Raw genomic sequence first — 21,967 nt, 5'->3', positions numbered from 1 at the left:
TATGCTCACACATACACACATGTATGAGCACTTAGGTGAGTCAGTGGGCAGAGTGTTAGGACTGGGTCTTCCTGAATTCAAATTTGCCTCAGTTTCCTCATCTGTAAAATGTGTCCCATAATAGCACCTACCTGCCTGGGCTGTTTGTTTTGAGGAGCTTGTTGATGGGAAGAAGGGGGAGAAGGTGACAGACCTGATAGATGAGTAGAGAAGGATGGGGTGGAGAGGGCAGACTGGAAGCAGGCAGGAACTTCCCCTCCATCCCAGTAGCTGGGGAGATGAGGGTCAGCACTGGGGGAGGGCAATGTCAGAGGAAAGAAGGGAGCATTTTCACCCAGCAAGCACTTTCCAAATATTAGCTCTTCTTAGCCAGTACCTTGGAGAGTGTCCTCGTCACACCACGAGGCTGCCTTCTCCTGTTCTTCCTGGGACAGTTGTGGCCCTGGCCTTGCTAGCTGGATTTCAAAGAGCCCCGTACGCCTCTCCCTGTCTGCCTGGCTTCCAATCCAGCCTTCCTGACTCCTTCCCCATGCTTGTTCCTAAGATCAAGTGAAGTTTCAGTTGCCAGTGCAAGGTCACCCCACCTGGCTCCTGTGGCTCCTGACTAGCTCCAGGATGAAACAGTCCTTTGTAGGAATTCAAGGCACTTCACAAGATGTCCTCTTCCCATCTCACTAATCCACCTCTCCATCTCTCATCTCTATGTGCTTTGGGATCCAGCCACATTCGTCCACCTCTGTCCCTCCCACAGGAGCCTCTACCTCTGGTCTCCATGACTGGCTGTTTCTTGTACCTGGAATCTCTAATATCTCTAATTTCATTAAGCACCATCTCCCAGGAGGCTTTATCTGCCCCCTCCACAGCTCCCCTGCTGCTAGCTCCTTTTCCTCTAAGGTTAGCTCCCATCTTTTGGGGATTTATCCAGAATGTTGCTACATATAGTCTCTCCCATTAGACTGGGAATTAGTTGAGGGAAGGGAATATTTTTGCCTTTCTCTGTACATCCCATCTTCAGCATAATGCCCAGTATGTAGTAAGTGCTTAATAGATGCCTATTAATTGATTGATCCTCACCCCTGACCATTCAGCACTGAGAGAGTCATGGCCTTTTAAAATTCTCCACTTAAAAGGGCGATTCCAGGAGGCCTTGGATGGGTCAGGATAAAAGCCCTCTGGACAGGAAGGCCTGGGCCTCTCTTCTAGAAACAGGCAGTCCTAGTTTCTGGCTATTTGGGAATCGTAAATTTGTGAATGCCAGCAATAGCTAGCTGGATACATCTGGTACACATTATATTTCCTCTCTGTCAAAGTAAAATCTGGAAAGCATCTGCCTTTGGTTATGGAGAAGGAGAGAGCTAGGGATGGGAATGTCTCCTTTTATGGAGACATCAGAATTTTCCCACAAAGTGGAACCAGGGATGTTGTTCATTTATTTATTGTTGATCCTTAAATCTCAGAGGACCAGTGACATTGGAAGGGTGATATCTTAACATGTGAGTGAATTACAAGGAGGGGAAGGCGGAACCAGGGATAAAAGAGTTGCCACTGAGAGCTCCTTCTTTGTCTTTCCCTCCCGCTTTGGCCACTCCCATTGGGATTGGAAGACCACAGCTCCTATACCTATTCTCCATCCTGTGTGAGTGCTTCCCATGGAGAGGTGAGCTCAGTACATGGGCGCATTGGCTGCTCTTAATGGCTAACCAGGGCACCTTGCTCATCACCATAGGTTTCTTTCCAAGTATATCAGGTTTTCTGCACTAGAGGTACAAGGTTAGGCAGGGATCAGGAGGAACTATTGGGATGTAAGTGTTTCTGCCCATTCCAGACACTCCTAAGCAGGACATCACAATGCAGCCATGGCTGCTGTTTTAGACCAGGTCTTTTGAAAATGGACAGTATTTCATGTGAAGAAAGGCTAGAAGCATCCAGGGGCTTTGTTACAGTGAGCCACTGAAGCTGTGGAGAGCCAGCCCCCCTGGGAATTGTCCCTCGTGTGTGCCCATATGTCCTGCGGGTGAAGAGTCTCCTGCTTTAGGAAGGTGATCACATGCATTTGGTGTCCTCTGAGGAATCTTGTGTACATACAGCAGGGGTGTCAAGCTGCTCTCCCAGTCCCTTAGGTTGACAGCAGATTATGGTCAAATATTGTCCTTTCTACCTTTCCTACGTCTCTTGAAAATGCTCCCTTCTTTTTTGACATTGCCCCACCCCAGTGCAGACTCTTATCTTCCCAGCTGCTGGGATGGAGGGGAAGTTCCTGCCTGCTTCCAGTCTGCCCTCTCCACTCATCCTTGTCCACTCAGTTGTCAGGTCTATGTCGCCTTCTCCCCCTTCTTCCAATCAGCAAACTCCAGTGGCTTTGCATTTAAGAATCAGATCTAAAATCCTCTTGTGGCTGTGGGCCCCCTTCCTGCCTTCCAATCCCTTCTGCGATTTCCTCTCTGCTCTATAGGATGCAGCCCCACTAGCCTCACTGTTGCTTGCACACGACACTCCATCTTTCCGACCTTTGGACCGGCTATTGGCCCTGCCTTGAATGTTCCCCCGTCTTCCCTTTAGCCCTTAGCTTGCTGGCTCTGCTTCATTAAAGTGAGTTGCCTTTGATCAGAGACCTGAGATCTCTGTGGGGTAAAGAGGGCGTCTTCCTGAGTGAAGGCCGTGGGGATGCTTAACAAACTGACTGTTCTTGTTTGTTCAATGGGACGATGACTGGACTGGCGCTAGCTGCCAAGCAAACCCCCTTCACACGTCCCCTGCCCCTGTTTGCCTAGTTTAAAAAACAGGGGAATTGCAGCAGGTGGTTGGGTATATTGTGGGAGGGCTCATTTCTTTCACTTTTTCTGGATTTTAAATAGCATCCACTCCAAATTAGTGATTAGCAGTGTGCTGTACATAGTAGGTACTTAATCAATGCTTTTTTTTATCCTCCCCATCTCTCATCTGTGAATTGGGAGTGTACAGAGGTGACTGGGGTATTTTCTAAGGTTTCTGGAGACATCATCCAGGGTCAATTCAGCTGTAAATGAGGCAAATTTTAAGTCATTTTGTGGCTGTTAAGACGGCCCACCCAGAGAGTCGTGGCCTAGCTTTCCTGCTTTCTTTTCAAGAAAATGTATCCATGTCCCAGCCCTTTCTAAATAGAGCTCCAGATTCACAGTATCAAGCCCTTGCTTGTTGCAAAGGAAAAATTAAGCAAAACATACAAATTGTTGATTTAGGGACATTCAAAGGGAAGGCATGGAATACAGTGAAATGGACTAAGGGAGGCTGCTTACAAGTCACAGGAGCTTGGGGCAATCTAAAGGCCAGTTTAAGTCTCAGGTTCCCCCTGAAATAGCTGCTATGGGCAAAATCCAGGTGATCAGCCACCTTCCTTCAGGTAAGGGGTCAAGTCTAACTGTCTTGGGAGGGACCCTGGGAGGCTCCAATCCTGCAAGATGCCAGGGCAAGTACTTGGGCCTCTTGGTGGTGAATTATGCTACCTATATGGGAGATGAATCCTCAGAGCTTTCATATCAAATACAACTTCTGGCTCTAACTGGATTTATATTTATTTTTGGCTTTCTCTTTGTAAAGAAACAGAGAGCTACCTGGTCAAACTACCAAGGGGATCTTTTTTATAGAACAGGCCAAATAACAAAAAAAAATTCATTTGGTGAAAAACAAGGCCCAGAATCTCAGGGGAAATAATGGGGGGTATGAATAGAGGAAATACTACTACAGGATACCAGGCTATATTACAAAGCTCCAATCATTGGGATGATTCAAGACTGATTCAAGTAGAAAAGCAAAAGACAGATAGAAAGAGACAGAGCCAAAACAGAGACAAAGAGGGAGACACATGAAGAGATTCACACATAGAGATAGGGACACAAAGACAGAGACACAGAAAGATTGAGAGACACACAGAGACAGACAGAAACAGAGAGACAGAAAGAGATTCACACAAAGAAACAAAGAGAAACAAAGAGGCAGAGAACCAGACACAGAGACAGATAGGGACAGAGAGACAGAGAGAAAAAGAAAAACAATGGCTGACTCAAGTGTGGCAAACTATTACTCCATGGCCACATTCTGCCCATCATCTATTTCTGTATGGTCTAAGAACGTTTTTTTTTTACATACAATAAATTTTATTTAAAATTGTAAAAATCTTAACTCAAACTTCATTTGGCCCTGAGATGGGCTGAAGTTTGTCAATTACTGGACTCAATAAGCAAAAATCAGAAAACTGAACACATTTAAAAAATCCCAACTTCTTGATAACTATGGGAAAATGCTTTAAATCACCACTAAAAGAAAAAAAGTAAACTAAAATAATTCTGAAGTATCACTTCCCACCTAGAAAGTTGACAAAGATGACAAAAAAGGAAACTAAATATTGGAGAGGGAACAGTAAGACAGATGTGAGTACATTGCTGATGAAGCTGTGGGATGGTCCGACTGTCCTAGAAAGCAATTTTAACTTGCATGAAAAAATGAACCCATGTCCTTGCCTACGACTAGCCTTGATTGTTCACCCTTTTGATTCTTCCCTTCTGCTCTGAAAGGCAGAATAAAACAAAATATCAACAGCAGCACTTTAAGGTAGCAAAGACACAGAACCTAGACACAAAGTGAGTGCTCTGTGAGCAAAGCAGATCTGCAGTAGTTCAAAAAAAGTGAAAAGCACAAATTTTGAGCCATTTCCATTCCCAAGGTTTAGAGGGATTATCTGTGGCCAGTCTGTAGTAGTCTTCCCAGCTTCTATTGGTCTGATCTACTACAGCTGGAGCCACTGTTCATTGACCCTAACATAGTGAAGTCAAAATTGGTCCTCTTCAATTATGAAGGATAACAACAACTTTTATATCATAAATAGACCAAAATGTTAAGCCACATTTCTTCAATCTAAATAAAAATGGAGATTCCTGTAAACTGCTAAAGAGGGTCTTCTGTAATCTCCTGTGATGGGGAAAGAGATTCTCTTGTTCTGGACTGTCTGGGAGGCTTTAATGACTTTTGTCTTTCTAGCACATTGAATAAAAACTCAGGAGCTAATTATATGAAGCCCTCCCTCCAAACCTGGCACTTGAGCCTGATGGTAAAATGAGAGACCTTCGAGTTAAATCGAATACCCCAGATAATTACATTCTGAACACATTTAATGACACACCAACTTACAGGAAGAGGAAATTCTCTCTTGATTTATAGGGTGCATTATGGAGAAAACAATCTAGTTATAGCCTTGCTCTCTGTGCTTAAAGCATCAGCATTTCCCATGTAATGGCGGGTTAATCTTCGTTCTGAAGTTGCTTCCACTTCTGGAGGGCAGCCATGCATGTCACAGTGACAGAGATATTTTTCTGAGGAACTGAGCTAAGTTCTAAGCTGGCCCTCCTTTTCTGTCCTGCTTGTCCTCCTGTCCTTCACAGAAACCTAGCCACCTATAGGGTTCCTTCTCTTCTCCAGTACTGACCTAAAGGGAGTTCAGGTAGTGACTGGTCCTTGCCTCTCCATTGGAGGAGGAGGAGGATGAAATTCTCAGGTTTCAGTGAAGGTTGCCATCAAAAAGTTTGAAAATGGAGACAATCCCAATACTAAAGAGCAGCAGTTGTTCTAATTTTGCAAACTTCACATTCTAAGCCACAGTAAATATTGAAAGCTATTGAGGTATTGTATTGTATCAAAGTAGCAAATATCAGGAACTTTGGAAGGGAGAATGATATGCTCAGACCCTGTGACTTCCCATTGTATCTTTGAAAGCAACTGCCTCCTAGAAGGTATTGGAAGACCATTACATATAGAGTGTGTAGCCAAGACTACTAGTACAAAGGGTGATCCTTAAGTCATTGAATTCTCTACTAAGAGCCAGCAGCTGGCAGATAGCCTCGGACATAATGGATATTTCTAGCTCAGTGAGGAAGGGATTGCACTGCAACGAGACAGGAAGGCTAGAGAGGAGGTATACTGGACTCTCATTCCCCATTCTCACAAGACAACCTGAATCCTGATGCAGGCTGGGCCAAATCTAATCTGTTTGCTGCTGGGTTGGGGGTAGGGATGAGACCCTTTGGGAATCCCACTCTAAGAAAGTCATATTTTATATGACCTGCTGAATTCCCTAATGAAACAATCTTTGAGTCTGCCAACTCTGCCACTCTGAAGCCATATGAGTCTGCTATTGATTGCTCGACATCTCTCTATCTTATGCATATAAAGACTTACCCTGGATCACACAGCTAGCAAGGTCTGAGGTGGGATTTGAAGTTATTTTTTTCTCACTTTATGACTCAATGCTATCAAGCTGCCTCAGAGAAAATGGTGGTGATTAGTGTAGTTAAAGTGAAAAGCTAAATGCCTTCCATGCATCAGGCACTATGGGAGATGTTAGGAAAACAAAGGCAAAAGCAAAATGTTCCTTAGTTTCAGGATGGAGGAAAGTGGATATGAAGAGAAATTTATTTTCTATCCTTACAATCCCTTCTTTGTACCTCTCTTCTTGACTATTCAGAAAGTTCAGAGAACTTTTGATAACTTCCAGTTTACTGAGAACTGATCCTGCTATATAACTCCAAATAATCTGGGAAACAACATACTGAGTGGTAGCATAGATCAAGCCTCTCTCAGGCACAGTGATCCATCTTTTCCCTTTCCCTTTCCCTTTCCCTTTCTTTTTTCCTTTCCCTTTCTTTTCCTTCTTTTCCTCCTCCTTCTTTATTATGTGTAGAAGGTCTAGGAGAAGAAAGAGAGCTTTAGTGGGAATTTGGTGTGGCAAGCTAAAGACTCTAGCTTAAAAAGAACAAGCTCTCCCATTTCATCCAGAGCCATCTTCAGTTGTCTTGATTTGTATCTTGCTACTGGACTCAGATGGCTCTAGAGGGGAAAGTGAGGCAGGTAACCTTGCACAGCCTTCCTCACTTAAATTCAATGCACTTGCATGTCAGCGTCATCTCTCTGATGTCATGGTCCTCTTCAAGAAACTACCACCACCTCCATTGTTGCAAGGACCAGGAGCAGATAAATAAGTAGAGAGAAAAAGCCCATTGCTTTCTGCCTGTTTGTCTTGAATGTTGACTCTGTGGCAAAAGAACCTTTGCTTGTGTTCAAAAACCTTGTTTTTCTAAAGGATTTTTGCCCATAAAGGAACTGGATGTGTCCAAGGTGAGACAAAAGACTGGGTGAATAGTTGAGGACCAAATGGACATCAGTTTGTGCTTGGTAAGGGATGGGCCAACCTTAAAAGTTTGACTTTCTAGTCCTCAGAGGTCAAGAAAACCTTGTCCTAAAGATGAATTCTGAATTAAGATGAATTCTCCTACAATGTCTAAGGCTTGCATTCTCTGAAGGTACTGGGTGACTCTTGACCTCTACGTTGGTCTTAGGATTCTGGAAAGTCTCCTCCTTCTCTTAGGGCAGCTAAAGAAGTGGATCCTTTCATAGTCACAGAATCGGAACTCTATAAACTCGTTAGCATTATTCTTAGTTCTGCCTGATTCTCACATGATATGGAAAAGGTGAGAAAAATCCAAGTAGCCAAGTAACTTTGAGTTAACCTCTTGTCTTCTGGGGACCTGAGTAAATCCTCTCTTTATGCTATCGGTCTTTGATTCAATAGTCTCTGAAAGTATTAATACTAAAATTCTGAACAATCATTTCAGGAAAATGAAAAGAAGGCATTTAATTAGAATGTTTCCTGAGTTTAATTGGATTAATTAACACCCGAATTTGGAAGATGCAAGGGTCTGGTGGAAGGAAACAGCTTCCTATCCTATTTACTCCACAAACCGAAATCAGGCAGATGCCCTAATTCCGTAGTTCCACAGTTGAATCTCAACTCAATTACAAAACAAAATCTATAGCCCCAGCTCAAGCATTTGTATTGGGAAGAGTCTGCAGAAGTAATCAACTCCAATTCCCTCTGCCTGATTTAATTACAGAGCAACATTTGGTGCAGCTGCTAATCTCTTATTAGGTGACCCCGTCCCTACTCCCCCCTGGCTCATCCAGGAGGAAGGTTATTTATAGTCCTCCACTTGGCCCCTGAGCTAGCTGCCCATTTATACTGAAAAATGTCCACTCTGAGAAGATCCCCAGATTTCTCTTAAGTCACAAAAGTTTTCCTTCTTTAATTGATTGAATTGATTGATTGAATCATCTATGAATTGATCCATGTATTGGAGGAAATTCTACCTTATATTGAAAGGTAAAACTGTGTGTGTGTGTGTGTGTGTGTGTGTGTGTGTGAATGTGTGTTTATGTGTGAGAGAGAGACAGAGAAACAGAGAGACACACAGAAAGAGACACACAGAAAGAGACACACACAGAGAAAGAGGGACGGACAGACACACAGAGAAAGAGGGACGGACAGACACACACAGAGAAAGAGGGACGGACAGACACACAGAGAGAAAGAGGGACGGACAGACACACAGAGAGAAAGAGGGACGGACAGACAGACACACAGAGAGAAAGAGGGACGGACAGACAGACACACAGAGAGAAAGAGGGACGGACAGACAGACACACAGAGAGCAAGAGGGACGGACAGACAGACACACAGAGAGCAAGAGGGACGGACAGACAGACACACAGAGAGAAAGAGGGACGGACAGACAGACACACAGAGAGAAAGAGGGACGGACAGACAGACACACAGAGAGAAAGAGGGACGGACAGACAGACACACAGAGAGAAAGAGGGACGGACAGACAGACACACAGAGAGCAAGAGGGACGGACAGACAGACAGAGAAAGAGGGACGGACAGACAGACAGAGAAAGAGGGACGGACAGACAGACAGAGAAAGAGGGACGGACAGACAGACAGAGAAAGAGAGACGGACAGACAGACAGAGAAAGAGAGACGGACAGACAGACAGAGAAAGAGAGACGGACAGACAGACAGAGAAAGAGAGACGGACAGACAGACAGAGAAAGAGAGACGGACAGACACACAGAGAAAGAGAGACGGACAGACACACAGAGAAAGAGAGACGGACAGACACACAGAGAAAGAGAGACGGACAGACACACAGAGAAAGAGAGACAGAGAGAAATGCAGGGACAGAGAGGGGGGAATGGAGAGAGGAGGGGAAAGGGGGAAAAGAGAGAAGTTGTTTGATTCCTTGTATGGACTAATCAAGAAGTATGATATCCTGACTCACAACTGAAAAGAAGAAGTGGGATTGTGAGATTCTGAATGTTGGAACGAGCAAATTACATGAGTGTTTTTTAAATAAGTTTGCACTTTCTACAACCAAGAAGCCAGCCGTGAAGGCTCTCTATTGTTCATTTGACATTGAAGGACCAGCCTGCAGTGTTCTGGGTCCCAAGATCACAAGCTTTAGAGCTCTAAGAGACTTTTAATACTTTTAGTATTAAGAAGAGGCTGTTTGCCTCCTCATTGTACAGTTGTAGAAACAGAGGCCCACAAATAGGAGTGAGCACAGCTGAGATTGGAACCAAAGTGTTCTGACTACTAGTCCATTGCTCTCTTCACTGTATTAACATGAATTTCTATAGAAATTAAAAGCTAATAGCCCAGTGTGGGCTTTTTTCATTGCAGTGGGAACACTCACCATGCATTAACTTAACTTAGAAATAGGTAGACTCTATAGGATTGGACACCAGGTAGCTCATGGACATATGGGGCATGCTGGGTAAGAGGTAGCCTCCTCTCTGGCTCCTCAATCTGACCTGTGCATCCAAGGACTTGAACTTTGCTCTCTCAAGAGGCCAGAAAAGCCCATACCCACAACAAGATCATAGGAGCCCCCTTTTCCTTCCCTTCCCACAATACCAAAGAGTGGGCCTGTTTGCCTTTTCTTTAAGGCTTACCACGTATGTGCCTTGGATCAGGGGAAGAGAGAGAATTGCTAAGCCTAAAGGTAAACCATTTCTCCATGGCAGCACTGAGCTTCCTACCCCAGAGGACAGCTTTCTGCTCAGAACACTTATTGTGAGCCACAGGAGGGAACGATTGTACTCACTGAAAGCAAATAGGAAGGGAGCGGTGATGACAGTTGCCAGATGTTCCATCATCCCTGAGGGAGCCCCGAATGTTTCTGCCTCGTCTCCAAACAGACCTCATCATCATGGTTCCAGGCCCCAGGGCCCAGTTTTCTGGGCATGCTGTTCTAATAGCCATGGAATCCAAACATTTGAGCAAGGAAGGACTGTGGTGGCAGTTAAGTCCAACCTCCCTTATTTGAAATATGGAGAAAATGTAACTCAGAGATGGGAAATAATTGGCTCAGGGGTACAGAGCTAGTTCATCTCAAAGCTGAAACTAGTACCACCCCGCCCTGAGCCAATTATTTTGCAGTGCAGGATACCTGACCTAAAGTGAGGATGACCTAAATTGGAATCCTGCCTTAGAGACCCCAGGCAAGTCATTTAACCTCAATGTACCTCAATTTCCTCATCTGTAAAATAGGAGTAATAATAGCATCTAGCTCCTTGGTGGGGATGTTGTGTATTACCCCTCCTATGGTATTCTTGGCTATCCAGAGGACATCATTGGACCCCAAGCCACATCCAGGACTCTTTTGTGATAAAAGGTCTCAGATTATTTTCCAAAGGTTTAGTTTAGAACTCTGGAGGAGGGAGCCCTGGGAGACTACAGTACCAATGGAATGCTCAACAGGCCAGTTTGGATCCTGGGAGGAGGAGGAAAAGAACTGTATAACAGGGGGAAGAGCTTCAGTTAATCATGGGCCAGCCATTGTGCCACGTGTGCCATCACCAAAGGCTATGGAAATTGTACCCAAGCAACAATTATCAATTTTCTGGGACGAGGAACCATCCCCTCACCCTCTGCTCTGACCAAGGTTTGGATCCAGACCACTTTTGGATGCTAGGTGCTTCCACAGGGTCCTGAGGCAAATTATTATCGGGGAACTGGCACTGAAGCCAGTTTGTTACATCCCTGTATCAAAAGGGAGAAGACAAAGTGATCTGGGAGCTGAAGCTAGAGAGGCAGTGTGGTTCTGGGAAGAGAGAGCTGGCATGGCTTCAAATGATGGCTAATACACGATGGCAGCGTTACCCTGAGGAAGTTGCTGGGAACTCCTTCACTGGTGATGGTTGGTCCTTTACAAGGACTCCTAGCAGCAGTGAAGTCCCGGGTCTGATCTCAAACAGATGAGGCAAGACCAAAACAAGCACATTTTCCCCCATTCTGATTCACAGTGAGCATTGCCATCATCTTATCCCCGGTGGTCACCTAGCACATTTAGGGGTTTCTTATTTTCGAGTGTGTCCCTTGTATTTCGGGCCTCTGTCACTGAGTTGGTTGTGTTTCACACCACAGATTCCAAACGAAAAGATCCTTCTGAATCCCCAAAGCCCTGACTGTAATATTTCTGCCCCCGAGAACTGGAAGTGTCTTGTTCAGAACTCCACACAAGACTCAGCGGCCATCATTCTACTTGGGCGACTCAGTCTTACCATCACTGTCGATGCAGACCACCTCCTGCGCTTGCGTCCCGGGACCACACTGCTTTCCATTGTCCGGCTCGCAGTCCCCAAGCTTCACCGCCTTCCAATCGTAGCAGGAAGGCTCTTCACAGGGGATGGCTTCCAGCAAGTGAGGGCAGTTACTAGTCCCTCCGGATCCTCCAGTAGGCTCGTTAGTAATCCTCCGCTTCCTCAGCTTAAAGCCTGAAGAGTTTGGGAAGGAAAAAGTTTGGTCAGTGAATGGTCGAGTACAATGGACAACTCCAGGAGGCACAGTCCTTAAGGAGTCAGAACGGGAATTCTGCTGCTCAGAGCGAGATTCTTCACTTAAGGGATTGAAGCAAGGCCTAACAATAATCCTAGAGGGAGCTAAATCAAGGGACGGAGATTGGATCTCTGATTTCACTATAGACAATGCCCTCTATCAATACAAGTTGGCAACTATTTTGCATTTATTACCCAACGCAACATACACTTCCTCTCAAGTAGTCTGTCTTATAAATGAAGAAAGAGTGGCTCAGATATTGACTACCATCACATCCCACTAGTACGTGTTAGGAGTGAGATTTGAATCCAGGTTTTCTTCATTCTAGTTCCAAAGTTCTAACCACAATTCAATGCTGTCTTTCAAGTATGCAATCTGATCTTAGAGGTTTAAACGATTTAACCATTTGCCAGGCACGTATGTCGTAGTTGGTGTTCCCATGGGATAATGTATGCACCTGACACCCACTGATCTTGGAGCCAGCCAGGCAGACAGATGCATCGCCTACCTTCAGCTATGGTAATATCCCACTGGGTGCCTGAGTTTTCTGGAGTGCTCCAGCTTTTTCCAACTTTGAATACCAAAGCTATTTTAAATTTTAACTATTTGAAGGGAAACTTTCTTAAATGTAACCTGGTTCCTTGTGTCAGAGTAATTGAACATCTTTTAATTATCTTTTAATGATTCCTGCCAAACACACCATTGTGTATAATACAGTGAAGCCATCAGGAACTAGGAAGAAATCTTTGCCTTATCCATTGTAGCCTGGGACTCTATAGAGTCTTTTCTTCTCTCTTGGATACCTTTAATATTTTATTCATAGCATCCTTTGCTGGGACTATATATCATCTTTTTCTTTCCTTCTAAATTAAATGAAACTAAACTAATTTCACTTTTCTATAGGCTAAGGAACTGGTTCACCAAGGTTATGAAAATTCACAGAACCTGAGAGTTGGAAGGAACATCATTGACCATCTGGCCAGGCTATACATGGAAGGAATCCTTACTATAATATACTACAGACAGGTGGTGTCCAACTTTTGCTCAAATATGTGTGAAATGAAAGTAGGTCCTGAGAAAATGTCTAAGACTCTATACTCTGAATAAGCTGGTGACTTTTTTTTAACTGCTCAGAAACCTCTTTTTGGGGGAGCACTTTGCAGTTGTGACCTGAATAAGAGAGGTTGATGGGTAACCAGATCCCACATTTGTAATGTATTCTCATTTCCTTATTTTTTCAAGGACTCTAACTCCTTTTTTGCATACTAAGCACCACCTTTAGTAGTACTCGTGGATTCTAAAATTTGTCATATCTCCTGAGACATCTTCTCACACAAAGGAAGATACATTCTGAATTGATGAGACTTCGGTTCCCTCCGTGACATGATGAGCCACTTCATCATTGCATGTCCAGCCTCTTTAATTCAATTCTACAGACACTGATTCAGCAGCTATTCTGCACGAGGCCCTGAGCTCAAGCCTGGAGATGGCAGCCTGAAAGAAAGGTATCCCTGTTATTGGGGCTGTGTGCTGTAATGGGATGTGAATGGAGGCAGCTCCCCCATGCTATGAGCTATCACTGCCATCCCTCGCACTTCACTTTTAAGTCACCTTCTGACACGGGTCTTCTCCAGTTATGAAGAGTTCTTCTTCTTGACTCATGGTCTTGGATGTTAAATCACTTCAAAATCTTTACAATGTACTCAGGACTGTGCTAAGCACAGTGGACAGAAAGCCTAAAGGTTAAAGAGCAAGTTCTGCTGCAGAAGGCCTGATGAAAGTGAGAGAGTCGCCTACCTTTCTTGCCCTGCTGGTCATTACAGTTTTCGAAGGTACAAGGTCCCCAGGCCGACCATGCTGACACTGCACACTCAACAGGGCAGGGAATGTGGCAGAGCTGAGTGGTGTTCGGGACGGTTCCCGTGCAGAGTTTCCAGTCTACTGGTTTGGAAGCTGTAGGGGAAAATAAAAAAAATGAAATCACCCAGAAAAGGACCCTGGGCCTCAGTATGATACCACACCAATGTTTCCAACATGAAAGGAAGATGGCATTGTTTAAAATCGGTGTCGTGGACCGCTTTTCATTTCACAGATCATAATGGTAGGCTCCCAAAGGTCTTCACAAATCTGGGCATTGGGCTGCATCCAATCAGATGAAATTTAATAAGGGGAAAATGTCAAGTCTTACATGTGGGTCCAAAACTCAACCTCATAAGCATAAGACTGGAGAAACACGGTTAGATAATGATGTCTGAATATTGTTGTTTTATTGAATGGCAGGCTCAATGTGAGTCATCAAATGGGGCAGCATTATGTGAAGCAAAGTTCCCAGAGCCAAGGTCATAGATTCCTTATCCTTGTCCTTCAGACAAGGAAAATTGTGTTCAGTTCTAGGGGACATATCTATCTAAGGAAACACCACTGGCAGTAGTTGGATGGTTTCTAATGAAGTTATTTCTTAGGACCCCAAACTCCATTTCGTGACTACAAGAACTCTGATAAAGTTGAAGGGTATGGGACAGTTGGATGGTGCAGTGAATGGAGCACTGGCCCTGAAGTCGGGAGGACTCAAGTTCAAATCTGGCCTCAGACTTTTAACACTTCCTAGCTGCGTGACCTTGGGCAAATCACTTAACCCCACTTGCCTAACACATGTACAAAATGAGTTTTAAAAATTTAGTAGAGTTGAAGCATATGTAGTTTGGCCTGAGGCCACTGGTGAGAAGGATGGTGCAAATAAGGGAAACATTAGATATGGGTGAATGCTCATGGCCCACAGCTTCCCAGGCTCAGATTTCCATCTGGTGTCCCCACTTGCTTCTTGCTTCCAAGTCCAGCTCGCCTGTCCGTACCACACAACCAGCGTGAATATGAATTTTTGTCCAGTCCTGGGGGGGACCGGATGCCTTGGCTTGTGCTCAGGGAGCATCTTCAAGAAAATGAAGATGAGCTTGGAGAACACAACCAAAGGAAAAGGGTCCCTTTGACGGACAGTTTCCCTCTCCTCCCCCAAGGAACACCAGAGCAACCTTCTTCCTTGCTGGTTCCACACGTGGAAAGCAGGTAGTATTTGTGTGTCTGCACATCTGGGGTGTCTCTGCAGATGTGGTACCCGGGTGACTGCCTGAATCTCTGTGTGAATGAGTATTCAAAGGGTCATCCATGACTTGAATTATATCATCACTGAGGCAACGTAATCTATGGAGCAGTTGTTCAGCATTCTATTTGGCACTACATGTTGAGGATACAGAGATAAAAAGTAATAGTTTCTGCCCCCAAAGGGATTATATTCTACTGGGCGTTAGTAACTACAAGATCATTTGAGAAAGAAGACCATACTAATGTAGGAAGGGATAATAATAAATGTATGTAGCTATATGACAACACACTATGTATAACAAACTAGTAAGTAGTAGGTTAAGGTTTCTGAATTGCTTTATATGTGTTAACTCCTTTGGTAAGGGAAGGTTTCCAGTAGTCCATAGCAAAGCTTCAATGGAAGCTAGGGATTCTGAGGCAGAGAGAAGGAAGGAGCGCTGCTGGTTGTGGTGGGTGCCGGGATGACAGGAAACTCCATGGAGTCTGAGGCAGTAATTTGATTACTTCTGGGGAAACACGGTGCTCCAAGGGATGACCGCCAATTTGGCCCCACTGTACTGTTGCCAAGCAATCTGGGTAAAGGTCTGGGCTTAGAGTGGAATGCCATGATCGGAAATGCCAAAAAAGAAAGTTTGGGGATAAGTCAGAGGAATGATGGGGCACGTTGGGAGAAGTCGGTCAGAATCAAATTGGCGCCAATAATGGGTAATCGATATAGGAAGCATCGCCCATGTGCCAGGCAATGAGCTAAGCACCCATGAAAGGCAAAAGATGGTCATTGCCTTCAAGGAGCTCATGGTATAATGGAGGAAGAGAATATGCAAATAACCCTGTGTAGATAAACAATATGCAATCTATGTATCTATCGTACATGCATCTGTGGTCTATTTCCTATACCCACATGTACGTCTGGTATAAATATATATGTAGTTAGTACACATACATATGTGGGCATATATGTATATACAGATGTATATAATTTATAATAAACATTATATATATTTAGTGGTGTGTGTGTGTGTGTGTATGTAAGTGGGGAAGTCATTCACTGTAACAGTGAGAGGTGAGGAGGGACTGTGTGAATCCTGGCTGAGTATTTATTTCTTCAGATGGTGGAAGGCATCTATATACTCTCTAAGAGGAAGGTGATTGGAAATCATCAGATTCCAAAGCCATTCATTCCCATTGGTGTTGATGATAAGCTTAAGGAGAACAAAAAAGGCAATGCTATTATACAGTGGGCACCTCAGGAAGGTTTCCTGGAGTGGGATCAGATGATGTTCTATGCTTGTTATGGAAGTTGTCTGATTATCATTATGGAGTTTTCTTTCTTGTTATTCACAGAGATTTCACTCTAGTAATGATTGTAAGTATGGAAAATTACACATATATGATCTGTGCAGGCACCATTTTCCTGGGCTAGCCAGGAGTTACCCATCTAACACTGGCCTCCAGACACTTCCCTTCTCACTGCCCCCTGTCCTGCATCCAGACCACCGCCACTTTCATTAATGAGACTTCTTCATCTCATGACTAGGCACAAATCTGTGTAAGGTGCTGAATCCTTATTCGTTGATGTTACAAATGCTCAAATTGGCTATTTCTGAGGCTTCCCAGATTTGTTTTTCTTTTTTTTCCTTCTGGGAACATTTTAATTATTTCTCTTTATGGCAATGAAAATAAACACGACTACACTTCTATTGTTTGTGTTGTGCAGACCACAGTGAACTTTTCTGCTTATGTTCAACAGAATTGTTTTCTGATGTGTATTTCTATATCAGTCAAAGCCAAGAATGCTTAATTATATTACTTTTCCAATACTGAGAATGTGATGGATTGGTGGAACAAACAAGGAAAGTAAAATCTAATTTTTTTAAGAAGACTTAGAATCTTTACTATACTGAGCAACTAGTTTCTTGTCCATAATTCAAGGAAGTTAGGGCACCTAGCTGTAAGGCTAGCCAATGGGTATGGTTGGGAGCAATTATTCTAAGATTAGATGATAGCAGGCAGAAGTAGACTCTGGGTGAGTATCGTGCTGTAGTTGCGCTGTGTGTGTGTGTGTGTGTGTGTAGAAACAACCATGGAAGGTAAAATAAAAAATTAGTAGTAGTAGTAGTAGAAGTCAATATTTACATAGCACTTTCAACATGCCAGGCACTGTGTTACTTTACAGTTATTTATCTCATTGGTTCATCAAAACTGTTCTGCAAGATAGGTGTAATTATTATCTTCATTTTACAGGTGAGGAAACTGAGGCAAATAGAGATTAAATCATTTGTCCAGAGCCACACAGCTAGTAAGCATCTGAGGCCATATGACTTCTGGCCTAGTACTTTATTATTGTGTCACCTAACTGCCTCTAACAGGACAGGCAAACCCTCTTCTTAGTGCAGAAATATGTTTTAGGGAGACTGTTATCCATAGGTTATTTTCCCTGTGTGTCATTTATATTGTGCATATTTGGATTGTCATATTGGGCTCTACTGAAAAGTGCCCGAACCTCACATATACAGAGCATTAAAAAGTTTGTGCTCTTTGAAAGAGACATGGCCCTTACTCTTGTCAAGATTGACTTGGATTCTACTGAATCCTTTGCTTTCGTGTTCCTTTTAGATCTTACTCTCATTCTCAAACCCTCGTCAATTCTTGCAAACTTTCTGCTGCCGAAAAATGTTTTTGGTTCTCTCTCTAAACTTTCAAAAATCTGTTTTTAATGTCACTTTAATACACTTTAATATGTGTATATACACATATCTATATATCCATATTCATCTTTCCTTCCTTTCCTCATCTATCACTTGTAGCAAATGTTTTAAGAAGAGAAGGAAAGAGAACAGAGCAGGAAAATCAATTGATGCAACCGAGAATGAAAGTGTATGCAATGTTCCACAGCCATAATTCCCATCTCGCAAAGAAGGGATAGTCATTTCTTCTTTTAAATCAAGATGGTCATTGTAATTACACAATATTATGAGGTTTTGTTGCTTATTCTACTTTCGCCATCCATTATGTTGTCATTATATATTTTGTTTTATGGGTTCTATTCATGACACTGCCTCAATTCCTTTAATTTTTCTCGTGCTTCTCTGAATTCCTCACATCTACTCTTTCCTGTAATTCAGCAATCTTGCATTACCTTCATGCACTACAATTAATGTGGTTATTATCCAAATGATGGACATCTACATTGCTTACTATTCTTTATTAACGCAAAAGTGTTGTGAACATTTTTCAAGTCTATTGGATTTTTATTCTATCTTTGATCTCTTTGGATGATGTACTTAATAGTGGGATCTCTAGGTCAAGGGGCATGTCACTGTCTTTCCAGGGTCCCTCTGTTCCTGAATATCTTTTGCCAGTTTTCTGGGTGGGGTGTAGCTTTTTTTTGTAATTTTTAGTAATTTTCCTTCACCATGTTTAATAAAATGTTTTTTCCTAGTTATTCTATAACTTTCTCTTATAGAGTCAAACTCTTAGAAATAAATAATTAATTTATACTCATTAGCTCTACTTCTTTACTTTGGTTCTTTGCACATTTTTTAAATTAAACCTTTTATTTTCAAAACATATGCACAGATAATTTTCAACGTTCACCCTTGCAAAACTCTGTGTTCTAATTTTTTTTTTCTTTCCTTCCCCCCCTCCCCTACAGGGCAAGTAATTCAATGTATGTTAAACATTACACAACATTTTTAATAGGGCTCTCAACCCCATCATCTGATTCAAACTGCTCTGTTCAGAAGTCATCAACAATCTATTATCCTCCTTTTCCCACCATTCCCACATTCAATCACTTGCCAAATCCTATTGATTCTATCTTTTCAACAACTGTTGTATCTATCCCTTCCCCTCCAGTCATAGTCATTACTCTAGTTCAGGACCTCATCTCCTCTTGTCTGGGCTATTGCAATGGCCTCCTGATTGTCTGAAGGTTTCCCCTCTTCAATATATAGTCTATCTTGATGTCAAATTGACATCATGTGTCTGACTTCACTTTTCTGCTCAAAACTGTGAAGTGGATCCTTTAGTGTTTAGCATCTAGAAAAACACTAATTCTTCAGAAAAGCACTGAGGTTTTCACAGTCTGGCTCCATCCTAACTTTTTTATTTACTTTACATCCCAGCCACAGAGCAACCAGCTACTCCGCAACCTTGACATTCCATCTCCCATTTGTGTTTTTCCACCATCTAATCTAAAAGCTGGAGATGCTCTTTCTTTCTTCCCCTGGACTCAACTCTCATATCACTTCCAAAAAAGGAAGTGTGCTCTGACCCTTTCTTTAGTACCTTTTATGTAGGTAACATGTTATAAGGAGCATAGATGGTGCTTGAGGACAGGAATTGTGGCCTTTGTCATTTTATAACAGTCTCGCATTGTTTTTTTTCCATATAGGGGGCATGCAATCAAGGTTTGTTTAATTAAATTTAACCTATTGAATGGAGACTCTATGGCATAAGGTCTGTAATATTTCCCTCATTACCTAACCATACAAAAATCAAGGGTAGAGAGCTTGTAATTGGGTCAAGAGTCCCAGGCAACAACTTTTCAAAAATTTTTCATTGAATAGGAAGAATCAAACTGAATAGAAAATTGAATAGGAAATGGTTTAAAATTCACGACATGTACAAAGAAATCTTTGAGTGATTCTTAATGAAAGGTGTCGTCAGACTGGGGAACCATCTGTGAAAGAGATGAACACTGTGAAAAATTATCTTCTCCTTAGGTAATTCTTCATGAAGCCTGGAATGATATGCCATTTTAATAAATAGATACATTTATACCATCCTCAAGAATATTAATTTTTTTCATGTGGTTGAAATTTAAAAATACAAATTGTTAGTCCCGTCATATTATTCTAGAGAGCATGAATAATATGAAGTGACCCTGGTGAGATCAAATTTGTGGATTTAAAAACTGGCTTTTAAAATATGGGTATGATTGACCAAAGCATGTTCTTTAAGGTCCATGGTCCAGCCTTGTTCTTTATCAGGTCAAGTTTAGCCATTGGAACATTTTCAGTGAACCGCTGGGACTTTGAATGAAAAATCCTCCATCAAAATCAAACAGCTAAAGTGCTGGGCCTGGAGTCAGGAAGACTCATCTTCCCAAGTTCAAATCTGGCCTCAGATATTTACTAATTGTATGGCTCTGTCTCAGGTTCCTCATTTGTAAAATGAGGCTGGAGAAGGAAATGGCTAAACAAGGTAATGGTTTTGCCTCGAAAATTTCCACCCAGTAAATTAAAGCAGCAGAAATGAGAATTAAAACAAAATCTTCTTGAAAACTGTCTCACTGTTCAGCCAAGTGAACTCTAGAAAAATGAACTGTTTCACATTTTTTTTCTTTTGAAAATACTTAAATCTCATGAATCAAACAAACCAAGGCAGACAGCCGAGGCATTTATTTCTGTCAGATTATTCCCCTTTCAGGGTTTGCTTTATGAGTTTTATTCTAAACAGGACACATATTGATTCGAGCAATTCCCAGGCAGATAAGAGGTGCCCTCCACCACACAGAAGACAATCACAGGTCTATATCTTAATAGTTCTTAGAGCTCTACTCTATGAAACTCAATTTTTTCAAACTTGATCAGGAATCAAGCTGTGCCCCCGACTGTTCTTTTGGAATCAAATTCATTGTCTTGGATTTTCTAAAGAACCATCATCACTGACGTGTTAAAATTCTGAGGTCCTTATAAGGACAGAGTCTATACAGAGGGCAGGGGTCCAAGACAATAACTTAAAAAACAATGTTCATTGACTAGGAACAGTCAAATTGAATAGCTTAATTTTTATCAGCAACCTAGAAGAAAACATAAATAGTCTCATACTAGACTAGGCTTCTGAATTGCATAAAGCTGAGTTATTCAGTTATTTTTCAATCATGTTTGACTCTTTGTCAAGAAAACCCCAAAGAAAAACAAAGACACTGCAGTGGTGTGCCATTTCCTTCTCCAGCTTGTGTTACAGATGAGGAAACTGAGGCAAAGAGGGTTAAGACCAGACTTGAACTCAGGAAGATGGGGCTTCCTGACTTCAGGCATCTATCCACATAATTGTCCTTATTAAACTATGAGAGCTAGCTAGTTGAGGGTAGCATACCTGAAAAACAGGATAGTATGAGGAAAATACTAGGTCAAATTGATTAAAATGGAACTTCATAAGGAGAGTTTTGGCTAAACCAACCAACTTCTATAAGTACAATAGAAGAGTGAGATTTTGCCTAAAGTATGCCTGGGATCTTAATGACTGGTAAGGTCAATAAGTATGACAGGACAGCTAGCAAAGTGATTGTGATTACAGTCTGCATTAACAGCAGTAGGGTCCTAACAAAGGGAGGAAGCAGTCCTATTGTGCCCATGTCTACTGAGTTATAAGAGTCGGTGGATCGTGCTCAGTTCTGGGAACTACACAGGAAGAAAGAAATCGCTAAGTGGAAGAATGGCTTACGTTTGGCAATCATGACTTTGATGCAATTGGAGCCAGAAGAGGCTAGGTTGAAGGAACAAATGAGGTTTTGGCTTAGAGATAAAATTAACTAACATGGTCTTCCTTATCTTCAAGTGTCTGAAGGATCAGAAAGGGCAAGAATTATTGTGCTTGATCAGAGAAGGTCAAATTGGGAGTAACTGGAGGAAACAGATTTCAGCTTAGCATAAGGAGAAAAAAATTCCCAGTAATTTGAATTATTCAAAAATAAATGGACTGGCTCAGTAGGGAGTAAGTTCCCTGTCACTGCAAATACAGGAATTATGGCTCTGTTCCACATGCTGAAGAAGGGTTTCTTGTTCTGCTACTGTTTAGATTAAATGACCTCTGAAAGTCTCCTCCACCTGTGAGATTTGATCCTGATTTGAGTCAGAACTATTTGTACAAGGAGACAGAGATTAATTTCAATTTTGTAAATCTAATTATGCTGTCATCCTGCAGAAAAAACAAGGGAGAATTTAAAGAACAAAATAACTATTAGCAGGCATAGCCAGTTTTTGCTGCTACCCTCCCACCTGGAGTGTTCTTCCTCCTTACGTCAGCCTATGGGCTTCATTCATGTCTTAGTTAAAGTCCCGCTTTGTACAAGGAGACTTTCCACATCCTAATTGATGCTAGTGCCTTTCTTAGGTGATTATTTCCAATTTTTTATAGATTGTTTGCATGTTGTTCC

General features: G+C 42.4%; 1 protein-coding gene across 5 annotated transcripts in view; it reads right to left on the bottom strand.

Moving 5' to 3' along the window:
* THSD7A (thrombospondin type 1 domain containing 7A) overlaps positions 1–21,967 on the bottom strand; it is a 294,643-nt gene that overhangs the window by 106,456 nt on the left and 166,220 nt on the right. For all 5 annotated transcript variants that reach the window (XM_031940732.1, XM_031940733.1, XM_031940734.1 and 2 more), the window contains 2 exons: positions 13,501–13,656; positions 11,430–11,642 (listed from right to left, as the gene is read on the bottom strand). In XM_031940732.1, coding sequence (XP_031796592.1) covers positions 11,430–11,642; positions 13,501–13,656 — 369 coding nt within the window. The remainder of the gene's footprint in view (positions 1–11,429; positions 11,643–13,500; positions 13,657–21,967) is intronic.

Source organism: Sarcophilus harrisii, chromosome 5 (genome assembly GCF_902635505.1).
Source record: "Sarcophilus harrisii chromosome 5, mSarHar1.11, whole genome shotgun sequence".
Taxonomy (NCBI): Eukaryota; Metazoa; Chordata; class Mammalia; order Dasyuromorphia; family Dasyuridae; genus Sarcophilus; species Sarcophilus harrisii.
Note: the sequence above shows the minus strand (reverse complement) of the source record. Positions and strands in the feature narration are given on the sequence as shown.